This window comes from Anomaloglossus baeobatrachus, chromosome 7 (assembly GCF_048569485.1).
Source record: "Anomaloglossus baeobatrachus isolate aAnoBae1 chromosome 7, aAnoBae1.hap1, whole genome shotgun sequence".
NCBI lineage: Eukaryota > Metazoa > Chordata > Amphibia > Anura > Aromobatidae > Anomaloglossus > Anomaloglossus baeobatrachus.
The window spans coordinates 294,960,939-294,986,070 of NC_134359.1; the positions used below are offsets into that span (position 1 = coordinate 294,960,939).

At 47.8% G+C, this 25,132-nt stretch overlaps 1 protein-coding gene across 2 annotated transcripts in view; it reads left to right on the plus strand.

Annotated features, from left to right (window-relative positions):
- Positions 1-25,132, plus strand: part of FBXL16 (F-box and leucine rich repeat protein 16) — a 70,788-nt gene that overhangs the window by 39,513 nt on the left and 6,143 nt on the right. For both annotated transcript variants that reach the window (XM_075318449.1, XM_075318450.1), the window contains exon 2: positions 536-1,234. In XM_075318449.1, the coding sequence (XP_075174564.1) occupies positions 548-1,234 (687 nt within the window). In that variant the 5' untranslated portion in view covers positions 536-547. The remainder of the gene's footprint in view (positions 1-535; positions 1,235-25,132) is intronic.

Here is a 25,132-nt window from a genome sequence, read left to right on the forward strand (position 1 = left end):
ATTAGATGCTTCAGTATGACACAGGGTAATGAAGCATCTAATGAGCATGTGCATTCCCTGAAACATCAGAAAGTTATTAAAAAAAAAAAAAAAATCCCCGGTGGCCAATGTGAGTATTGCAATATTTCAATTTTTTTATTTTTTTTATTAATATCAGATTGGAATATGGGATTAAAATAATATTTTTATTTAAATAAATTAAAAATTACATCTAATTAACACAAAAAAAACCAAAATTTAAACAAAAGGTGATTGAGGGGGGTTTAAAGGGCAACTCCATGTATGACTGATATTGGTAACGCAGATGCAGGGGTCATATCTGAGTAACGTGGTTCCGTTATTTTGTAGATTTGGTTGTACAGAGTCCATGTATTCCTCTGGAACGTCCCTTTAATTGTCTGGGATGATGTTTCCTCCGTCCTCTGCTCATCGTCGCCCCCTGCTGTGTAAAGCCCTGCATGGCAGTCACTTGTATGGTCGTTTTATGGGGGATTTCTAGAAATTAACCTGTATTATTATTTATTATTTTTTCTAGGGAGTTGAAAAGATGTCGAATACAACAAACGGAGACACCAAGGCCCAGTGTTTGCCGCGGAACGGGCTGGTGAAGATCCCCGGTCCCACCAACGGCCTGGGGTCCGCCAGCATCACCAAAGGGACGCCGGCTGTGAAGAACCGCCTGTGCCAGCCGCCCTCCGTGCCATCCATCCTGAGTCAGGCCTTTCCCAAGTACCAAGAGCATGTTGCCCCCTCAGTGTTACCCATCCTGCCGCCGCCCCCGACCCTCAGCATCCCGCTGGGCCTCAGCCCCGGGGAGGAGCACCCGCCAATCCTGTGCGGGCCCTCACTGGACAGGGTCCAGGGCCCGGGCATGGACTGTCACCTGGCCCTCGACGAGAAGATCCTGAACCGACTTTTCTGCTACTTCTCGGCCTGTGAGAAGTGCGTTCTTGCGCAGGTTTGCAAGACGTGGAGGCGGGTGCTGTACCAGCCGCGGTTCTGGGTGGGTCTGATGCCCGTCCTGCACGCCAAGGAACTGTACAACATCCTCCCCACCGGGGACAAGGAGTTCGTCAGTCTGCAGGGATTCGCTGTGCGCGGGTTTGATTCCTTCTGTTTGGTCGGAGTCTCCGATCTGGATATCTGCGAGTTCATTGACAACTATCCTCTGTCCAAGAAGGGGGTGAAGTCCGTGAGCCTGAAGCGGTCAACAATCACCGACGCCGGCCTGGAGGTGAGAGGAAAATAACCGCTATAATACCGCCCCTATATACAAGAATATAACTACTATAATACTGCCCCCTATGTACAAGAATATAACTACTATAATACTGCCCCCTATGTACAAGAATATAACTACTATAATACTGCCCCTATGTACAAGAATATAACTACTATAATACTGCCCCCTATGTACAAGAATATAACTACTATAATACTGCTCCTATATACAAGAATATAACTACTATAATACTGCCCCTATGTACAAGAATATAACTACTATAATACTGCCCCCTATGTACAGGAATATAACTACTATAATACTGCCCTCTATATACAAGAATATAACTACTATAATACTGCCCCTATGTACAAGAATATAACTACTATAATACTGCCCCCTATGTACAAGAATATAACTACTATAATACTGCCCCCTATGTACAAGAATATAACTACTATAATACTGCCCCTATGTACAAGAATATAACTACTATAATACTGCCCCCTATATACAAGAATATAACTACTATAATACTGCCCCTATGTACAAGAATATAACTACTATAATACTGCCCCCTATGTACAAGAATATAACTACTATAATACTGCTCCCTATGTACAAGAATATAACTACTATAATACTGCCCCCTATGTACAAGAATATAACTACTATAATACTGCTCCCTATGTACAAGAATATAACTACTATAATACTGCCCCCTATGTACAAGAATATAACTACTATAATACTGCTCCCTATGTACAAGAATATAACTACTATAATACTGCCCCCTATGTACAAGAATATAACTACTATAATACTGCTCCCTATGTACAAGAATATAACTACTATAATACTGCCCCTATGTACAAGAATATAACTACTATAATACTGCCCCTATATACAAGAATATAACTACTATAATACTGCCCCCTATGTACAAGAATATAACTACTATAATACTGCCCCTATGTACAAGAATATAACTACTATAATACTGCCCCTATATACAAGAATATAACCGCTATAATACCGCCCCTATATACAAGAATATAACTACTATAATACTGCCCCCTATGTACAAGAATATAACTACTATAATACTGCCCCCTATGTACAAGAATATAACTACTATAATACTGCCCCTATGTACAAGAATATAACTACTATAATACTGCCCCCTATGTACAAGAATATAACTACTATAATACTGCTCCTATATACAAGAATATAACTACTATAATACTGCCCCTATGTACAAGAATATAACTACTATAATACTGCCCCCTATGTACAGGAATATAACTACTATAATACTGCTCCTATGTACAAGAATATAACTACTATAATACTGCCCCTATGTACAAGAATATAACTACTATAATACTGCCCCCTATATACAAGAATATAACTACTATAATACTGCCCCTATGTACAAGAATATAACTACTATAATACTGCCCCCTATGTACAAGAATATAACTACTATAATACTGCTCCCTATGTACAAGAATATAACTACTATAATACTGCCCCCTATGTACAAGAATATAACTACTATAATACTGCTCCCTATGTACAAGAATATAACTACTATAATACTGCCCCCTATGTACAAGAATATAACTACTATAATACTGCTCCCTATGTACAAGAATATAACTACTATAATACTGCCCCTATGTACAAGAATATAACTACTATAATACTGCCCCTATATACAAGAATATAACTACTATAATACTGCCCCCTATGTACAAGAATATAACTACTATAATACTGCCCCTATGTACAAGAATATAACTACTATAATACTGCCCCAATGTACAAGAATATAACTACTATAATACTGCCCCCTATGTACAAGAATATAACTACTATAATACTGCTCCCTATGTACAAGAATATAACTACTATAATACTGCCCCCTATGTACAAGAATATAACTACTATAATACTGCCCCTATGTACAAGAATATAACTACTATAATACTGCCCCTATGTACAAGAATATAACTACTATAATACTGCTCCCTATGTACAAGAATATAACTACTATAATACTGCCCCCTATGTACAAGAATATAACTACTATAATACTGCCCCCTATGTACAAGAATATAACTACTATAATACTGCCCCCTATATACAAGAATATAACTACTATAATACTGCCCCTATGTACAAGAATATAACTACTATAATACTGCCCCCTATGTACAAGAATATAACTACTATAATACTGCTCCCTATGTACAAGAATATAACTACTATAATACTGCCCCCTATATACAAGAATATAACTACTATAATACTGCCCCTATGTACAAGAATATAACTACTATAATACTGCCCCCTATGTACAAGAATATAACTACTATAATACTGCTCCCTATGTACAAGAATATAACTACTATAATACTGCCCCCTATGTACAAGAATATAACTACTATAATACTGCTCCCTATGTACAAGAATATAACTACTATAATACTGCCCCCTATGTACAAGAATATAACTACTATAATACTGCTCCCTATGTACAAGAATATAACTACTATAATACTGCCCCTATGTACAAGAATATAACTACTATAATACTGCCCCTATGTACAAGAATATAACTACTATAATACTGCCCCTATGTACAAGAATATAACTACTATAATACTGCCCCCTATGTACAAGAATATAACTACTATAATACTGCCTCTATGTACAAGAATATAACTACTATAATACTGCCCCTATGTACAAGAATATAACTACTATAATACTGCCCCTATGTACAAGAATATAACTACTATAATACTGCTCCCTATGTACAAGAATATAACTACTATAATACTGCCCCCTATGTACAAGAATATAACTACTATAATACTGCCCCCTATGTACAAGAATATAACTACTATAATACTGCCCCCTATATACAAGAATATAACTACTATAATACTGCCCCTATGTACAAGAATATAACTACTATAATACTGCCCCCTATGTACAAGAATATAACTACTATAATACTGCTCCCTATGTACAAGAATATAACTACTATAATACTGCCCCCTATGTACAAGAATATAACTACTATAATACTGCTCCCTATGTACAAGAATATAACTACTATAATACTGCCCCCTATGTACAAGAATATAACTACTATAATACTGCTCCCTATGTACAAGAATATAACTACTATAATACTGCCCCCTATGTACAAGAATATAACTACTATAATACTGCCCCCTATGTACAAGAATATAACTACTATAATACTGCTCCCTATGTACAAGAATATAACTACTATAATACTGCCCCCTATGTACAAGAATATAACTACTATAATACTGCTCCCTATGTACAAGAATATAACTACTATAATACTGCCCCCTATATACAAGAATATAACTACTATAATACTGCCCCTATGTACAAGAATATAACTACTATAATACTGCCCCCTATGTACAAGAATATAACTACTATAATACTGCTCCCTATGTACAAGAATATAACTACTATAATACTGCCCCCTATGTACAAGAATATAACTACTATAATACTGCTCCCTATGTACAAGAATATAACTACTATAATACTGCCCCCTATGTACAAGAATATAACTACTATAATACTGCCCCCTATGTACAAGAATATAACTACTATAATACTGCCCCCTATGTACAAGAATATAACTACTATAATACTGCTCCCTATGTACAAGAATATAACTACTATAATACTGCCTCTATGTACAAGAATATAACTACTATAATACTGCCCCTATATACAAGAATATAACTACTATAATACTGCCCCCTATGTACAAGAATATAACTACTATAATACTGCCCCTATGTACAAGAATATAACTACTATAATACTGCCCCAATGTACAAGAATATAACTACTATAATACTGCCCCTATGTACAAGAATATAACTACTATAATACTGCTCCTATATACAAGAATATAACTACTATAATACTGCCCCTATGTACAAGAATATAACTACTATAATACTGCCCCTATGTACAAGAATATAACTACTATAATACTGCCCCTATGTACAAGAATATAACTACTATAATACTGCCCCTATGTACAAGAATATAACTACTATAATACTGCCCCTATGTACAAGAATATAACTACTATAATACTGCCCCTATGTACAAGAATATAACTACTATATTACTGCCCCCTATATACAAGAATATAACTACTATAATACTGCCCCTATGTACAAGAATATAACTACTATAATACTGCCCCTATGTACAAGAATATAACTACTATAATACTGCCCCTATGTACAAGAATATAACTACTATAATACTGCCCCTATGTACAAGAATATAACTACTATAATACTGCTCCTATGTACAAGAATATAACTACTATAATACTGCCTCTATGTACAAGAATATAACTACTATAATACTGCCCCTATGTACAAGAATATAACTACTATAATACTGCCCCTATGTACAAGAATATAACTACTATAATACTGCCCCTATGTACAAGAATATAACTGCTATAATACTGCCCCTATGTACAAGAATATAACTACTATAATACTGCTCCTATGTACAAGAATATAACTACTATAATACTGCCCCTATGTACAAGAATATAACTACTATAATACTGCTCCTATGTACAAGAATATAACTACTATAGTACTGCCCCCTATGTACAAGACTATAACTACTATAATACTGCTCCTATGTACAAGAATATAACTACTATAATACTGCCCCCTATGTACAAGAATATAACTACTATAATACTGCTCCTATGTACAAGAATATAACTACTATAATACTGCCCCCTATGTACAAGAATATAACTACTATAATACTGCCCCCTATGTACAGGAATATAACTACTATAATACTGCCCCTATGTACAAGAATATAACTGCTATAATACTGCTCCTATGTACAAGAATATAACTACTATAGTACTGCCAATATGTACAAGAATATAACTACTATAATACTGCCTCTATGTACAAGAATATAACTACTATAATACTGCCCCTATATACAAGAATATAACTACTATAATACTGCCCCTATGTACAAGAATATAACTACTATAATACTGCCCCTATGTACAAGAATATAACTGCTATAATACTGCTCCTATGTACAAGAATATAACTACTATAGTACTGCCAATATGTACAAGAATATAACTACTATAATACTGCCTCTATGTACAAGAATATAACTACTATAATACTGCCCCTATATACAAGAATATAACTACTATAATACTGCCCCTATGTACATGAATATAAATGCTATAATACTATATAAATACTAAGACTCCACACACTATTTGTCACATATATACTTCTTACCCGTGTAAATCTCATCTATCTGTTTCTTTCACTTACCTGTTTTTTCCATATATAGATACCGTGATAATACTAGAGTCCATTGGGCCCCAGTGGAAAATTCGTACCTGGGCCCCACCTGCATGTGTGCATGGTCAGATATATGGGCTCTTGTAACGTTCTAGATCCTATAAACACATATGTATTTGTCCCCAATATAATGATGTCCCACATCCTGGTTCCTTTCTGTAATAAAGTCCGCCATTTTGGGCTTCATCTTGGTATACTATCTCGCATTATGGTCCTCTTCCAGTAATAGTGTTCCTTATCCTGGGCCCATTCCAGTAATAGTGTTCCCTATCCTGGGCCCATTCCAGTAATAGTGTTCCCTATCCTGGGCCCATTCCAGTAATAGTGTTCCCTATCCTGGGCCCATTCCAGTAATAGTGTTCCCTATCCTGGGCCCATTCCAGTAATAGTGTTCCCTATCCTGGGCCCATTCCAGTAATAGTGTTCCTTATCCTGGGCCCATTCCAGTAATAGTGTTCCCTATCCTGGGCCCATTCCAGTAATAGTGTTCCTTATCCTGGGCCCATTCCAGTAATAGTGTTCCCTATCCTGGGCCCATTCCAGTAATCGTGTTCCCTATCCTGGGCCCATTCCAGTAACAGTGTTCCCTATCTTGGGCCCATTCCAGTAATCGTGTTCCCTATCCTGGGCCCATTCCAGTAATAGTGTTCCCTATCTTGGGCCCATTCCAGTAATCGTGTTCCCTATCCTGGGCCCATTCCAGTAATAGTGTTCCCTATCCTGGGCCCATTCCAGTAATAGTGTTCCCTATCCTGGGCCCATTCCAGTAATAGTGTTCCCTATCTTGGGCCCATTCCAGTAATAGTGTTCCCTATCCTGGGCCCATTCCAGTAATAGTGTTCCCTATCTTGGGCCCATTCCAGTAATAGTGTTCCCTATCCTGGGCCTATTCCAGTAATAGTGTTCCCTATCCTGGGCCTATTCCAGTAATAGTGTTCCCTATCCTGGGCCCATTCCAGTAATCGTGTTCCCTATCCTGGGCCTATTCCAGTAATAGTGTTCCCTATCCTGGGCCCATTCCAGTAATCGTGTTCCCTATCCTGGGCCTATTCCAGTAACAGTGTTCCTTATCCTGGGCCCATTCCAGTAATAGTGTTCCCTATCCTGGGCCCATTCCAGTAATAGTGTTCCCTATCCTGGGCCCATTCCAGTAATAGTGTTCCCTATCCTGGGCCTATTCCACTAATAGTGTTCCTTATCCTGGGCCCATTCCAGTAATAGTGTTCCCTATCCTGGGCCCATTCCAGTAATAGTGTTCCCTATCCTGGGCCCATTCCAGTAATCGTGTTCCCTATCCTGGGCCTATTCCAGTAATAGTGTTCCCTATCTTGGGCCCATTCCAGTAATCGTGTTCCCTATCTTGGGCCCATTCCAGTAATCGTGTTCCCTATCTTGGGCCCATTCCAGTAATAGTGTTCCCTATCCTGAGCCCCATCCTATAATAATGTCCCCTATCTTCAAACCCCTTCCTGGTATAATGTCCCCCATCTTCAAACCCCTTCCTGGTATAATGTCCTCCATCCTAAACCATTTCCTGGTATAATGTTACGAATCCTGCGCTCCTTCCTGGCTTAATGTCTCCTATCCTGGTATAATGTCCCGCATCCTGGTCCCCTTTCTGGTGTAATGTCCTCCATCTTGGGTCATTTCTAGTAATAATGTTCCCTGTTCTTCTCCTACACTTTTTTTTAAACTTTTTTAAAAAGAAAAAAGGATTTTTCTTACCTTCCTTCCCTCCTACAACGCGTGATGTCCTCTTCTATAGCTGATGAATGAGCCAGCAGCTGACTTTGACTTCTTTGCATGGCACATGATGTCACTGCCCTGCGCTGTCAGTAAATGTCACGCTGACCTTAGCTGCCAGTCACTGACTAGCCATTGGCATGTATTGCATTAGAGGACACCGGCGGGTCTCTGCACCACAATACATCTCAGCTGCATGTGCGTCCTCAGACACAGATCCAGCTGTAATAAGCACTGGAGTTGGCCGGCCCCTCTCTGACACAGGCACAGTTGCGGTTGCACCCTCTGCAACTGTAAGGGTTACCTGGGTCCCTACCTGCATGTTGGTCACATGTATGGGCCTATAAAATGATGTCCCACATCCTGGTCCTTTCCTGTAATAAAGTCCCCCATCCTTGGCCTCTTCTTGGTATTCCTTCCCCCATTATTGTCCCCTTCCTGGTATAATGTAACCCATTCTGGGCCCCTTCCAATAACAGAATCCCCAATCCTAGGCCCATTCCAGTAATGTTTTCCATCCCGTGTCCCTTTCTTTTATAATGTCCTCTATCCTGAGCCCCATTCTATCATAATGTCCCTCATCCTTGGCGGTCCCTTCCTGGTAAAATGTTCCCCCTCCTGATCCCCTTCCTGGTATAATGTCTAACATACTGATCCCCTTCCTGGTATAATATTCCTCATAATAGGCCCTGTCATGTTATAATGTTTCTCATCCTGAGCTCCTTCCTGTTATAATGTCCCCAATCCTGCACCCCTTCCAGGTTCAGTGTCCTTTATCTTGGTATAATGCTCCCCTTCTTGAGCTCCTTTCTGGTATGTTTCCCAATTCAGATCCACTTTCTGGTATAATGTCCAACATCCTGGTCCCTTTTTGACATATCTCTCAACCTCAGTGACTTCCTAGTGTAATATCTGACATCCTGAGCCCCTTCCTGGTATAATGTCTGACATCCTACACCGTTTATTGGCTCACTGTCTCTCCTATCCTGAAATAATACCCCCATTCTGAGTCCCTTCTTAGTATAATGTCCTCCATCTTGGGCCCTTTCATGGTGTCATGTCCCCATCGTGGGCCCTTTCCTGGTGTAATGTCCTCCATCCTGGGCCCTTTCCTGGTGTAATGTCTTCCATCCTGGGCCTTCTCTTGGTATAATGTCCCCCAATCTGGGCCCTTTCCTGGTATAATGTCCCCCATCCTGGGCCCTTTCCTGGTTTAATGTCTTCTATCCTGGGCCCTTTCCTGGTGTAATGTCTTCTATCCTGGGCCCTTTCCTGGTGTAATGTCCCCCATCTTGGGCCCTTTCCAGGTGTAATGTCCTGTATCCTGTGCACTTTCCAGGTGTAATGTCCTGTATCCTGTGCCCTTTCCTGGTGTAATGTCCTCTATCCTGGGCCCTTTCCTGGTGTAATGTCCTCCATCCTGGGCCCTTTCCTGGTGTAATGTCTTCTATCCTGGGCCCTTTCCTGGTGTAATATCCCCCATCCTGGGCCCTTTCCTGGTGTAATGTCCCCCATACAGGGCCCTTTCCTGGTGTAATGTCTTCTATCCTGGGCCCTTTCCTGGTGTAATGTCCTCCATCCTGGGCCCTTTCCCGGTGTAATGTCCTCCATCCTGGGCCCTTTCCCGGTGTAATGTCCTCTATCCTGGGCCCTTTCCTGGTGTAATGTCCTCCATCCTGGGCCCTTTCCTGGTGTAATGTCTTCTATCCTGGGCCCTTTCCTGGAGTAATGTCCTCCATCCTGGGCCCTTTCCTGGAGTAATGTCCTCCATCCTGTGCCCTTTCCTGGAGTAATGTCCTCCATCCTGGGCCCTTTCCTGGTGTAATATCCTCCATCCTGGGCCTTTTCCTCGTGTAATGTCCTCCATCCTGGGCCCTTTCCTGGTGTAATGTCCCCCATCCTGGGCCCTTTCCTGGTGTAATGTCCCCCATCCTGGACCCTTTCCTGGTGTAATGTCTTCTATCCTGGGCCCTTTCCTGGTGTAATGTCCCCCATCCTGGGCCCTTTCCTGGTGTAATGTCCCCCATCCTGGGCCCTTTCCTGGTGTAGTGTCTTCCATCCTGGGCCCTTTCCTGGTGTAATGTCCTCTATCCTGGGCCCTTTCCCGATGTAATGTCCTCCATCCTGGGCCCTTTCCCGGTGTAATGTCTATCCTGGGCCCTTTCCCGGTGTAATGTCCTCCATCCTGGGCCATTTCCCGGTGTAATGTCCTCCATCCTGGGCCCTTTCCTGGAGTAATGTCCTCCATCTTGGGCCCTTTCCTGGAGTAATGTCCTCCATCCTGGGCCCTTTCCTGGTGTAATGTCCTCCATCCTGGGCCTTTTCCTGGTGTAATGTCCTCTATCCTGGGCCCTTTCCTGGAGTAATGTCCTCCATCCTGGGCCCTTTCCTGGAGTAATGTCCTTCATCCTGGGCCCTTTCCTGGTGTAATGTCCTCCATCCTGGGCCCTTTCCTGGTGTAATGTCCTCCATCCTGGGCCCTTTCCTGGTGTAATGTCCTCCATCCTGGGCCCTTTCCCGGTGTAATGTCCTCCATCCTGGGCCCTTTCCCGGTGTAATGTCCTCCATCCTGGGCCCTTTCCCGGTGGAATGTCTTCTATCCTGGGCCCTTTCCTGGAGTAATGTCCTCCATCCTGGGCCCTTTCCTGGAGTAATGTCCTCCATCCTGGGCCCTTTCCTGGAATAATGTCCTCCATCTTGGGCCCTTTCCTGGAGTAATGTCCTCCATCCTGGGCCCTTTCCTGGTGTAATGTCCTCCATCCTGGGCCTTTTCCTGGTGTAATGTCCTCTATCCTGGGCCCTTTCCTGGAGTAATGTCCTCCATCCTGGGCCCTTTCCTGGAGTAATGTCCTTCATCCTGGGCCCTTTCCTGGTGTAATGTCCTCCATCCTGGGCCCTTTCCTGGTGTAATGTCCTCCATCCTGGGCCCTTTCCTGGTGTAATGTCCTCCATCCTGGGCCCTTTCCTGGTGTAATGTCCTCCATCCTGGGCCCTTTCCCGGTGTAATGTCCTCCATCCTGGGCCCTTTCCCGGTGTAATGTCCTCCATCCTGGGCCCTTTCCCGGTGGAATGTCTTCTATCCTGGGCCCTTTCCTGGAGTAATGTCCTCCATCCTGGGCCCTTTCCTGGAGTAATGTCCTCCATCCTGGGCCCTTTCCTGGAATAATGTCCTCCATCCTGGGCCCTTTCCTGGTGTAATGTCTTCCATCCTGGGGCCTTTCCTGGTGTAATGTCCTCCATCCTGGGCCTTTTCCTGGTGTAATGTCCCCCATCCTGGGCCCTTTCCTGGTGTAATGTCCCCCATCCTGGGCCCTTTCCTGGTGTAGTGTCTTCCATCCTGGGCCCTTTCCTGGTGTAATGTCCTCCATCCTGGGCCTTTTCCTGGTATAATGTCCTCCATCCTGGGCCCTTTCCTGGTATAATGTCCTCCATCCTGGGCCCTTTCCTGGTGTAATGTCCTCCATCCTGGGCCCTTTCCTGGAGTAATGTCCTCCATCCTGGGCCCTTTCCTGGAGTAATGTCCTCCATCCTGGGCCCTTTCCTGGAGTAATGTCCTCCATCCTGGGCCCTTTCCTGGAGTAATGTCCTCCATCCTGGGCCTTTTCCTGGTGTAATGTCCTCCATCCTGGGCCCTTTCCTGGTGTAATGTCCCCCATCCTGGGCCCTTTCCTGGTGTAATGTCTTCTATCCTGGGCCCTTTCCTGGTGTAATGTCCCCCATCCTGGGCCCTTTCCTGGTGTAATGTCCCCCATCCTGGGCCCTTTCCCGATGTAATGTCCTCCATCCTGGGCCCTTTCCCAGTGTAATGTCTATCCTGGGCCCTTTCCCGGTGTAATGTCCTCCATCCTGGGCCATTTCCTGGTGTAATGTCTTCTATCCTGGGCCTTTTCCTGGAGTAATGTCCTCCATCCTGGGCCCTTTCCTGGTGTAATGTCCTTCATCCTGGGCCCTTTCCTGGAGTAATGTCCTCCATCCTGGGCCCTTTCCTGGAGTAATGTCCTCCATCCTGGGCCCTTTCCTGGAGTAATGTCCTCCATCCTGGGCCCTTTCCTGGAGTAATGTCCTCCATCCTGGGCCCTTTCCTGGTCTAATGTCCTCCATCCTGGGCCCTTTTCTGGTGTAGTGTCCTCCATCCTGGGCCCTTTCCTGGTGTAGTGTCTTCCATCCTGGGCCCTTTCCTGGTGTAATGTCCTCCATCCTGGGCCCTTTCCTGGAGTAATGTCCTCCATCCTGGGCCCTTTCCTGGAGTAATGTCCTCCATCCTGGGCCCTTTCCTGGTGTAATGTCCTCCATCATGGGCCCTTTCCTGGTGTAATGTCCTCCATCCTGGGCCCTTTCCCGGTGTAATGTCCTCCATCCTGGGCCCTTTCCCGGTGTAATGTCCTCCATCCTGGGCCCTTTCCCGGTGTAATGTCCTCCATCCTGGGCCCTTTCCCGGTGTAATGTCTTCTATCCTGGGCCCTTTCCTGGTGTAATGTCCTCCATCCTGGGCCCTTTCCTGGTATAATGTCCTCCATCCTGGGCCCTTTCCTGGTGTAATGTCTTCTATCCTGGGCCCTTTCCTGGTGTAATGTCCCCCATCCTGGGCCCTTTCCTGGTGTAATGTCCCCCATCCTGGGCCCTTTCCTGGTGTAGTGTCTTCCATCCTGGGCCCTTTCCTGGTGTAATTTCCTCCATCCTGGGCCCTTTCCTGGTGTAATGTCCTCCATCCTGGGCCATTTCCCGGTGTAATGTCCTCCATCCTGGGCCCTTTCCTGGAGTAATGTCCTCCATCTTGGGCCCTTTCCTGGAGTAATGTCCTCCATCCTGGGCCCTTTCCTGGTGTAATGTCCTCCATCCTGGGCCCTTTCCTGGAGTAATGTCCTCCATCCTGGGCCCTTTCCTGGAGTAATGTCCTTCATCCTGGGCCCTTTCCTGGTGTAATGTCCTCCATCCTGGGCCCTTTCCTGGTGTAATGTCCTCCATCCTGGGCCCTTTCCTGGTGTAATGTCCTCCATCCTGGGCCCTTTCCCGGTGTAATGTCTTCTATCCTGGGCCCTTTCCTGGAGTAATGTCCTCCATCCTGGGCCCTTTCCTGGAGTAATGTCCTCCATCCTGGGCCCTTTCCTGGAATAATGTCCTCCATCCTGGGCCCTTTCCTGGTGTAATGTCTTCCATCCTGGGGCCTTTCCTGGTGTAATGTCCTCCATCCTGGGCCTTTTCCTGGTGTAATGTCCTCCATCCTGGGCCCTTTCCTGGTGTAATGTCCCCCATCCTGGGCCCTTTCCTGGTGTAATGTCTTCTATCCTGGGCCCTTTCCTGGTGTAATGTCCCCCATCCTGGGCCCTTTCCTGGTGTAATGTCCCCCATCCTGGGCCCTTTCCTGGTGTAGTGTCTTCCATCCTGGGCCCTTTCCTGGTGTAATGTCCTCCATCCTGGGCCCTTTCCTGGTGTAATGTCCTCCATCCTGGGCCCTTTCCCGGTGTAATGTCCTCCATCCTGGGCCCTTTCCCGGTGTAATGTCCTCCATCCTGGGCCCTTTCCCGGTGGAATGTCTTCTATCCTGGGCCCTTTCCTGGAGTAATGTCCTCCATCCTGGGCCCTTTCCTGGAGTAATGTCCTCCATCCTGGGCCCTTTCCTGGAATAATGTCCTCCATCTTGGGCCCTTTCCTGGAGTAATGTCCTCCATCCTGGGCCCTTTCCTGGTGTAATGTCCTCCATCCTGGGCCTTTTCCTGGTGTAATGTCCTCTATCCTGGGCCCTTTCCTGGAGTAATGTCCTCCATCCTGGGCCCTTTCCTGGAGTAATGTCCTTCATCCTGGGCCCTTTCCTGGTGTAATGTCCTCCATCCTGGGCCCTTTCCTGGTGTAATGTCCTCCATCCTGGGCCCTTTCCTGGTGTAATGTCCTCCATCCTGGGCCCTTTCCTGGTGTAATGTCCTCCATCCTGGGCCCTTTCCCGGTGTAATGTCCTCCATCCTGGGCCCTTTCCCGGTGTAATGTCCTCCATCCTGGGCCCTTTCCCGGTGGAATGTCTTCTATCCTGGGCCCTTTCCTGGAGTAATGTCCTCCATCCTGGGCCCTTTCCTGGAGTAATGTCCTCCATCCTGGGCCCTTTCCTGGAATAATGTCCTCCATCCTGGGCCCTTTCCTGGTGTAATGTCTTCCATCCTGGGGCCTTTCCTGGTGTAATGTCCTCCATCCTGGGCCTTTTCCTGGTGTAATGTCCCCCATCCTGGGCCCTTTCCTGGTGTAATGTCCCCCATCCTGGGCCCTTTCCTGGTGTAGTGTCTTCCATCCTGGGCCCTTTCCTGGTGTAATGTCCTCCATCCTGGGCCTTTTCCTGGTATAATGTCCTCCATCCTGGGCCCTTTCCTGGTATAATGTCCTCCATCCTGGGCCCTTTCCTGGTGTAATGTCCTCCATCCTGGGCCCTTTCCTGGAGTAATGTCCTCCATCCTGGGCCCTTTCCTGGAGTAATGTCCTCCATCCTGGGCCCTTTCCTGGAGTAATGTCCTCCATCCTGGGCCCTTTCCTGGAGTAATGTCCTCCATCCTGGGCCTTTTCCTGGTGTAATGTCCTCCATCCTGGGCCCTTTCCTGGTGTAATGTCCCCCATCCTGGGCCCTTTCCTGGTGTAATGTCTTCTATCCTGGGCCCTTTCCTGGTGTAATGTCCCCCATCCTGGGCCCTTTCCTGGTGTAATGTCCCCCATCCTGGGCCCTTTCCCGATGTAATGTCCTCCATCCTGGGCCCTTTCCCAGTGTAATGTCTATCCTGGGCCCTTTCCCGGTGTAATGTCCTCCATCCTGGGCCATTTCCTGGTGTAATGTCTTCTATCCTGGGCCTTTTCCTGGAGTAATGTCCTCCATCCTGGGCCCTTTCCTGGTGTAATGTCCTTCATCCTGGGCCCTTTCCTGGAGTAATGTCCTCCATCCTGGGCCCTTTCCTGGAGTAATGTCCTCCATCCTGGGCCCTTTCCTGGAGTAATGTCCTCCATCCTGGGCCCTTTCCTGGAGTAATGTCCTCCATCCTGGGCCCTTTCCTGGTCTAATGTCCTCCATCCTGGGCCCTTTTCTGGTGTAGTGTCCTCCATCCTGGGCCCTTTCCTGGTGTAGTGTCTTCCATCCTGGGCCCTTTCCTGGTGTAATGTCCTCCATCCTGGGCCCTTTCCTGGAGTAATGTCCTCCATCCTGGGCCCTTTCCTGGAGTAATGTCCTCCATCCTGGGCCCTTTCCTGGTGTAATGTCCTCCATCATGGGCCCTTTCCTGGTGTAATGTCCTCCATCCTGGGCCCTTTCCCGGTGTAATGTCCTCCATCCTGGGCCCTTTCCCGGTGTAATGTCCTCCATCCTGGGCCCTTTCCCGGTGTAATGTCCTCCATCCTGGGCCCTTTCCCGGTGTAATGTCTTCTATCCTGGGCCCTTTCCTGGTGTAATGTCCTCCATCCTGGGCCCTTTCCTGGTATAATGTCCTCCATCCTGGGCCCTTTCCTGGTGTAATGTCTTCTATCCTGGGCCCTTTCCTGGTGTAATGTCCCCCATCCTGGGCCCTTTCCTGGTGTAATGTCCCCCATCCTGGGCCCTTTCCTGGTGTAGTGTCTTCCATCCTGGGCCCTTTCCTGGTGTAATTTCCTCCATCCTGGGCCCTTTCCTGGTGTAATGTCCTCCATCCTGGGCCATTTCCCGGTGTAATGTCCTCCATCCTGGGCCCTTTCCTGGAGTAATGTCCTCCATCTTGGGCCCTTTCCTGGAGTAATGTCCTCCATCCTGGGCCCTTTCCTGGTGTAATGTCCTCCATCCTGGGCCCTTTCCTGGAGTAATGTCCTCCATCCTGGGCCCTTTCCTGGAGTAATGTCCTTCATCCTGGGCCCTTTCCTGGTGTAATGTCCTCCATCCTGGGCCCTTTCCTGGTGTAATGTCCTCCATCCTGGGCCCTTTCCTGGTGTAATGTCCTCCATCCTGGGCCCTTTCCCGGTGTAATGTCTTCTATCCTGGGCCCTTTCCTGGAGTAATGTCCTCCATCCTGGGCCCTTTCCTGGAGTAATGTCCTCCATCCTGGGCCCTTTCCTGGAATAATGTCCTCCATCCTGGGCCCTTTCCTGGTGTAATGTCTTCCATCCTGGGGCCTTTCCTGGTGTAATGTCCTCCATCCTGGGCCTTTTCCTGGTGTAATGTCCTCCATCCTGGGCCCTTTCCTGGTGTAATGTCCCCCATCCTGGGCCCTTTCCTGGTGTAATGTCTTCTATCCTGGGCCCTTTCCTGGTGTAATGTCCCCCATCCTGGGCCCTTTCCTGGTGTAATGTCCCCCATCCTGGGCCCTTTCCTGGTGTAGTGTCTTCCATCCTGGGCCCTTTCCTGGTGTAATGTCCTCCATCCTGGGCCTTTTCCTGGTATAATGTCCTCCATCCTGGGCCCTTTCCTGGTATAATGTCCTCCATCCTGGGCCCTTTCCTGGTGTAATGTCCTCCATCCTGGGCCCTTTCCTGGAGTAATGTCCTCCATCCTGGGCCCTTTCCTGGAGTAATGTCCTCCATCCTGGGCCCTTTCCTGGAGTAATGTCCTCCATCCTGGGCCCTTTCCTGGAGTAATGTCCTCCATCCTGGGCCTTTTCCTGGTGTAATGTCCTCCATCCTGGGCCCTTTCCTGGTGTAATGTCCCCCATCCTGGGCCCTTTCCTGGTGTAATGTCTTCTATCCTGGGCCCTTTCCTGGTGTAATGTCCCCCATCCTGGGCCCTTTCCTGGTGTAATGTCCCCCATCCTGGGCCCTTTCCTGGTGTAGTGTCTTCCATCCTGGGCCCTTTCCTGGTGTAATGTCCTCTATCCTGGGCCCTTTCCCGATGTAATGTCCTCCATCCTGGGCCCTTTCCCGGTGTAATGTCTATCCTGGGCCCTTTCCCGGTGTAATGTCCTCCATCCTGGGCCATTTCCCGGTGTAATGTCTTCTATCCTGGGCCTTTTCCTGGAGTAATGTCCTCCATCCTGGGCCCTTTCCTGGTGTAATGTCCTTCATCCTGGGCCCTTTCCTGGAGTAATGTCCTCCATCCTGGGCCCTTTCCTGGAGTAATGTCCTCCATCCTGGGCCCTTTCCTGGTGTAATGTCCTCCATCCTGGGCCCTTTCCTGGTGTAATGTCCTCTATCCTGGGCCCTTTCCTGGAGTAATGTCCTCTATCCTGGGCCCTTTCCTGGAGTAATGTCCTCCATCCTGGGCCCTTTCCTGGAGTAATGTCCTCCATCCTGGGCCCTTTCCTGGTGTAGTGTCCTCCATCCTGGGCCCTTTTCTGGTGTAGTGTCCTCCATCCTGGGCCCTTTCCTGGTGTAGTGTCTTCCATCCTGGGCCCTTTCCTGATGTAATGTCCTCCATCCTGGGCCCTTTCCTGGAGTAATGTTCTCCATCCTGGGCCCTTTCCTGGAGTAATGTCCTCCATCCTGGGCCCTTTCCTGGTGTAATGTCCTCCATCATGGGCCCTTTCCTGGTGTAATGTCCTCCATCCTGGGCCCTTTCCCGGTGTAATGTCCTCCATCCTGGGCCCTTTCCCGGTGTAATGTCCTCCATCCTGGGCCCTTTCCCGGTGTAATGTCCTCCATCCTGGGCCCTTTCCCGGTGTAATGTCTTCTATCCTGGGCCCTTTCCTGGTATAATGTCCTCCATCCTGGGCCCTTTCCTGGTGTAATGTCTTCTATCCTGGGCCCTTTCCTGGTGTAATGTCCCCCATCCTGGGCCCTTTCCTGGTGTAATGTCCCCCATCCTGGGCCCTTTCCTGGTGTAGTGTCTTCCATCCTGGGCCCTTTCCTGGTGTAATGTCCTCCATCCTGGGCCCTTTCCTGGTATAATGTCCTCCATCCTGGGCCCTTTCCTGGTGTAATGTCCTCCATCCTGGGCCCTTTCCTGGTGTAATGTCCTCCATCCTGGGCCCTTTCCTGGTGTAATGTCCTCCATCCTGGGCCCTTTCCTGGTGTAATGTCCTCCATCCTGGGCCCTTTCCAGGTGTAATGTCTTCTATCCTGGGGGCTTTCCTGGTGTAATGTCTTATATCCTGGGCCTTTTCCCGGTGTAATGTCCTCCATCCTGGGCCATTTCCTGGTGTAATGTCTTCTATCCTGGGCCCTTTCCTGGAGTAATGTCCTCCATCCTGGGCCCTTTCCTGGAGTAATGTCCTCCATCCTGGGCCCTTTCCTGGAGTAATGTCCTCCATCCTGGGCCCTTTCCTGGAGTAATGTCCTCCATCCTGGGCCCTTTCCTGGTGTAATGTCCTCCATCCTGGGCCCTTTCCTGGTGTAATGTCCTCCATCCTGGGCCCTTTCCCGGTGTAATGTCCTCCATCCTGGGCCCTTTCCCGGTGTAATGTCCTCCATCCTAGGCCCTTTCCCGGTGTAATGTCTTCTATCCTGGGCCCTTTCCTGGAGTAATGTCCTCCATCCTGGGCCCTTTCCTGGAGTAATGTCCTCCATCCTGGGCCCTTTCCTGGTGTAATGTCCCCCATCCTGGGCCCTTTCCTGGCGTAATGTCTTCTATCCTGGGCCCTTTCCTGGTGTAATGTCCCCCATCCTGTGCCCTTTCCTGGTGTAGTGTCCCCCATCCTGGGCCCTTTCCTGGTGTAGTGTCTTCCATCCTGGGCCCTTTCCTGGTGTAGTGTCCTCTATCCTGGGCCCTTTCCCGATGTAATGTCCTCCATCCTGGGCCCTTTCCTGGTGTAATGTCTATCTTGGGCCATTTCCCGGTGTAATGTCTTCTATCCTGGGCCCTTTCCTGGAGTAATGTCCTCCATCCTGGGCCCTTTCCTGGAGTAATGTCCTCCATCCTGGGCCCTTTCCTGGAGTAATGTCCTCCATCCTGGGCCCTTTCCTGGTGTAATGTCCTCCATCCTGGGCCCTTTCCTGGTGTAGTGTCCTCTATCCTGGGCCCTTTCCCGATGTAATGTCCTCCATCCTGGGCCCTTTCCTGGTGTAATGTCTATCCTGGGCCATTTCCCGGTGTAATGTCTTCTATCCTGGGCCCTTTCCTGGAGTAATGTCCTCCATCCTGGGCCCTTTCCTGGAGTAATGTCCTCCATCCTGGGCCCTTTCCTGGAGTAATGTCCTCCATCCTGGGCCCTTTCCTGGTGTAATGTCCTCCATCCTGGGCCCTTTCCTGGTGTAATGTCCTCCATCCTGGGCCTTTTCCTGGTGTAGTGTCCTCCATCCTGGGCCCTTTCCTGGTGTAGTGTCTTCCATCCTGGGCCCTTTCCTGGTGTAATGTCCTCCATCCTGGGTCCTTTCCTGGAGTAATGTCCTCCATCCTGGGCCCTTTCCTGGTGTAATGTCCTCCATCATGGGCCATTTCCCGGTGTAATGTCCTCCATCCTGGGCCCTTTCCTGGTGTAATGTCCTCCATCCTGGGCCCTTTCCTGGTGTAATGTCCTCCATCCTGGGCCCTTTTCTGGTGTAATGTCCTCCATCCTGGACTCTTTCCTGGTGTAATGTCCTCCATCCTGGGCCCTTTCCAGGTGTAATGTCTTCTATCCTGGGGGCTTTCCTGGTGTAATGTCTTATATCCTGGGGCCTTTCCTGGTGTAATGTCTTCTATCCTGGGCCCTTTCCTGGTGTTATGTCTTCTATCCTGGGCCCTTTCCTGGTGTAATGTCCTCCATCCAACACATTTTTAAAAAAAAAAAAAAAGATTCTTCTTACCTTCCTCCGAGTGACGTCCTCTGCTATAGCCGGCGTAGGAGCGAGCAGCTGACTTTGGCTTGCCCGGCCTGGGGTATGATGTCATTGTATGCACCTATAATAGGCACGCCGAGGTTAGCTGTCCGCTAATATATGGCAGGTGCCATGTATTGCATTGCCGTTGCACCCTCTCTTTATGCTCCTGCACAGTGGTGTAACAGTGACGCTCATGGACGCCAATGCAAATGCTCCCTCGGGACCTCCAATTATTACAAGTCTTTAATAGCACTGGTTGTTTTATTTAGGTCATGGGGACTTTTTGGCCCTCCTAGGCTCCAGGAGCGATTGTAGCCCCGGCACCTACTGTAGTTACACCCTCGCTCCTGCACAATATGTCTCCCAGTATATGTGACTGCAGTCACTGTGTGACAGAAGGCTTTCTGCCACCTGGTGGATCTCTCTGGTACTGCAGTAGTGTTGTGTTTTTATAGCGGAACCTAACTAATATAGTCCTTTCATGTTGCTTCTATAACACCAGCAGATACTGCAGCGCTGTACAGAGATCGTCATATTCACATCAGACTTTGAATCCACTGGAGCTCACAATATAATCCTGAGGGATCCACACAAGGATCCTGCCAACGCCATGCAGATTTTGTACTAGGTCTGATGTAAACCCTGGACCCCCAGACCCAGCACTCTCTGGACCCCCAGACCCAGCACTCTCTGGACCCCCAGACCCAGCACTCTCTGGACCCCGAGACCCAGCACTCTCTGGACCCCCAGAGCCAGCACTCTCTGGACCCCCAGAGCCAGCACTCTCTGGACCCCCAGAGCCAGCACTCTCTGGACCCAGATCTGTGCATTGTTACCTGCTCCTTACGGCTCGGCTGCTTCTTGGTAGCTGTTGTAGTGTTTTTTCTATTTACCATCTGCTTAAAGGGGTTGTCCGGGCTTTTATGGGGTTAGTAATCAATGCTAGGTTTAGGATGCCGGGTGCTCAGGCCCCATCCATCTGACATTGATCTATCGCATATCCTATCTCAGCAGGATCTAAGTAGTGAACAACCCCTTTAAATAGAAGCTATTATCAGCATTTCACTAAACGCCCCTCTATATACAGTGTGAGCCCCCACATTGCCCCTCTATATACAGGATAAGCCTTCACCTAGCCCCTCTATATACAGTGTGAGCCCCCACATTGCCCCTCTATATACAGTGTGAGCCCCCACATTGCCCCTCTATATACAGGATAAGCCTTCACCTAGCCCCTCTATATACAGTGTGAGCCCCCACATTGCCCCTCTATATACAGTGTGAGCCCCAACATTGCCCCTCTATATACAGTGTGAGCCCCCACATTGCCCCTCTATATACAGTGTGAGCCCCCACATTGCCCCTCTATATACAGTGTGAGCCCCAACATTGCCCCTCTATATACAGTGTGAGCCCCCACATTGCCCCTCTATATACAGTGTGAGCCCCCACATTGCCCCTCTATATACAGTGTGAGCCCCCACATTGCCCCTCTATATACAGTGTAAGCTCCCACATTGCCTCTATATTCAGTTTGAGCCCCCACATTTCCCCCTATATACAAGATAAGCCTTCAGGTAGCCACTATATACAGTATGAGTCCCTGCATAGCCCCTCTATACACAGTGTAAATCCCCACATAGCCCCCTATATACAGTGTGAGCCCCAACATAGTCTCTTATATACAGTATAAGTCTCACATAGCCCCTCTATACAGTATAAGCCACCACAAAGCCTCCTATATACAGTATCACCAGACACATAGCCCCCTATATACAGTATACTTACCACATAGCTTCCTATATACATTCTAAGCTCTACATAGCCCCTATATACATTATTAGCCTCACATAGCCTCCTAAATACAGTGTGAGCCCCCACATAGCCTCCTATAAATATTATTAGCCCTACATAGCCTCCTAAATACACTATGGGCCCTCACATAGCCTCCTATTTACATTATGAGCCCCACATAGCCCCTAAATACATTATTAGACCCACGTAGCCTACTAAGTACAGTATGGACCTTCACATAGCCTCTTATTTACATTATGAGCCTCGTATAGCCCCGTATACATTAGCCCCATATAGCCCCTCTATATACAGTGTGTATATACACCTCCTATATACATTGAACCCCACATAATTCCCTATATACAGTATGAACCCCACATAGTACCTATATACAGTATGAACCCTACATAGACTCCTATATACAGTATGAGCCCCACATAGACTCCTATATACAGTATGAGTCCTCACATAGCCTCCAATATACATTATGCGCCCCAAATAGCCCCTATATACAGTATGGGGTCTCACATAGCCTCCTAAATACATTATAACCACATTATTATTATTATTTATTATTATAGCGCCATTTATTCCATGGCGCTTTACAAGTGAAAGAGGGTATACGTACAACAATCATCAACAGTATAAAACAGACTGGTATAGGAGGAGAGAGGACCCTGCCCACGAGGGCTCACAGTCTACAGGAGGAGAGAGGACCCTGCCCACGAGGGCTCACAGTCTACAGGAGGAGAGAGGACCCTGCCCGCGAGGGCTCAGTCTACAGGAGGAGAGAGGACCCTGCCCGCGAGGGCTCACAGTCTACAGGAGGAGAGAGGACCCTGCCCGCGAGGGCTCACAGTCTACAGGGGATGGGTGGTGATACAATAGGTGAGGACAGAGCTGGTTGCGCAGTGGTCTACTGGACTGAGGGTTACTGTAGGTTGTAGGCTTGTTGGAAGAGGTGGGTCTTGAGGTTCCTCTTGAAGCTTTCCACGGTAGGGGAGAGTCTGATGTGCTGAGGTAGAGCGTTCCAGAGTGTGGGGGAGGCACGGGAGAAATCTTGTACGCGATTGTGGGAAGAGGAGATAAGAGAGGAGCAGAGAAGGAGATCTTGTGAGGATCTGAGGTTGCGTGCAGGTAAGTACCGGGAGACTAGGTCACAGATGTAGGGAGGAGACAGGTTGTGGATGGCTTTGTATGTCATGGTTAATGTTTTGAACTGGAGTCGTTGGGCGATGGGAAGCCAGTGGAGGGATTGGCGAGGCTGGGGAGTAGCGGGGGGGAGAGGTGGATTAAGCGGGCCGCAGAGTTTAGGATAGATTGGAGGGGTGCAAGAGTGTTGGAAGGGAGACCAGACAGCAGGAGGTTGCAGTAGTCGAGGCGGGGGATGATGAGGGCATGCACTAATGTTTTTGCTGATTCTTGGATAAGGAAAGCACGGAGCCGGGAGATATTTTTGAGTTGTAATCGGCATGAGGTGAAGAGGGCTTGGATGTGTGGCTTGAAGGATAGAGCAGAGTTGAGGGTTACTCCAAGGCAACGAGCCTGTGAGACTGGGGTGAGTGAGCAACCATCGAGTTTGATGGAAAGGCTTGTTGGAGGAGATGAGTGAGGAGGAGGAAAGACAATGAACTCTGTTTTGTCCATGTTAAGCTTTAGGAATCGCGCAGAGAAGAAGGATGAAATAGCAGAGAGACATTGTGGGATTCTGGTTAATAAGGATGTGATGTCAGGTCCAGAGAGGTAGATCTGTGTGTCATCGGCATAGAGATGATACTGGAAGCCGTGAGACTCTATGAGCTGTCCCAGGCCGAAGGTGTAGATGGAGAACAGCAGGGGTCCAAGAACTGATCCTTGGGGGACACCGACAGATAGGGGGCGAGATGAGGAAGTGGTGTGAGAATGGGAGACGCTGAAAGTTCGGTCGGTTAGGTATGAGGAGATCCAAGATAGGGCCAAGTCTGTGATGCCCAGAGATGAGAGAATCTGTAGTAAGTGGGAATGGTCTACTGTGTCGAAGGCAAAGGAAAGGTCCAGGAGGAGGATAGAGTAGTATCGCTTGGCTTTGGCGGTTCGTAGATCATTGGTGACTTTGGTTAGGTCAGTTTCAGTAGAGTGATGTGGTCAGAAGCCAGATTGTAGCTGGTCAAAGAGGGAGCAGGAGGAGAGGTATGAGGACAGTTCAAGATGGACATGCTATTCCAGTAGTTTTGAGGCATAGGGGAGAAGGGATATGGGGCGATAGTTTGACACAGAGGATGGGTCAAGGGAGGGCTTTTTGAGGATGGGTGTAAAGGAGGCATGTTTAAAGCATGAGGGGAATACACCAGTTGTTAGTGATAGGTTGAAGAGATGGGTTAGGGCTGGAATGAGGACTACGGTGATGTTGGGGATGAGGTGCGATGGGAGCGGGTCCAGTGCACAGGTGGTTAGATGTGATCTTGAGAGTAGAGTGGAGAGATTGCTTTCTGTCATGATGGAGAAGCTGGATTTGGAGGAAGAGGGCTGAGTAGCTACGATGAGGGGCCGTGGTGATTGTGGGCTAAAGCTTGCTCTGATGTTGTCAATCTTCTGCTTGAAGAAAGGCAAAGTCTTCAGCTGAGAGGAGAGGGAGGTGGTGCTGGAGGACGGAGGAGAGGAGAGGGAGGTGGTGCTGGAGGACGGAGGAGAGGAGACGGAGGTGGTGCCGGAGGACGGAGGAGAGAATTGAAAGTGTTGAATAGCTGTTTAGGGTTGAGAGAGAGAGAGGATATGAGGGATGAGAAGTAGGCTTGTTTTGCAGCACTGAGTGTGGACTTGAAAGTGGTGAGGGACTCTTTATATGCAATGAAGTGCTCAGTGGAATGAGACTTCTTCCATCTGCGCTCAGCAATTCTGGAAGCCCGTCTCAGTTCTTTAGTCTGCCTCGTGTGCCAGGGTTGCCTGTTGATTGTGCGGGTTTTGGTGTGTGTGAGGGGGGCAGCTGATTCGAGAGTTGCAGAGATTGTAGTGTTGTATAAAGTTGCAGCAGCATCTGCATTGTGTAAAAATGCAATGTCTTTGAGAGGGAGAAGGGACTGAGAAAGTGCGTGTAAATCAAGGTGATTGAGATTTCTGCGAGGGTGTGAAACTTTGTGATGGCAGGGTTACGTACTTGGAGAAGAGAGGGAAGAGAATGTGAGTAGGTTGTGGTCAGACAGGGGGAGAGGTGAGTTAAGCGGGCTTTACACGCTACGATTTCGCTACAGCGATCTCGTTGGGGTCACGGATTTTGTGACGCACA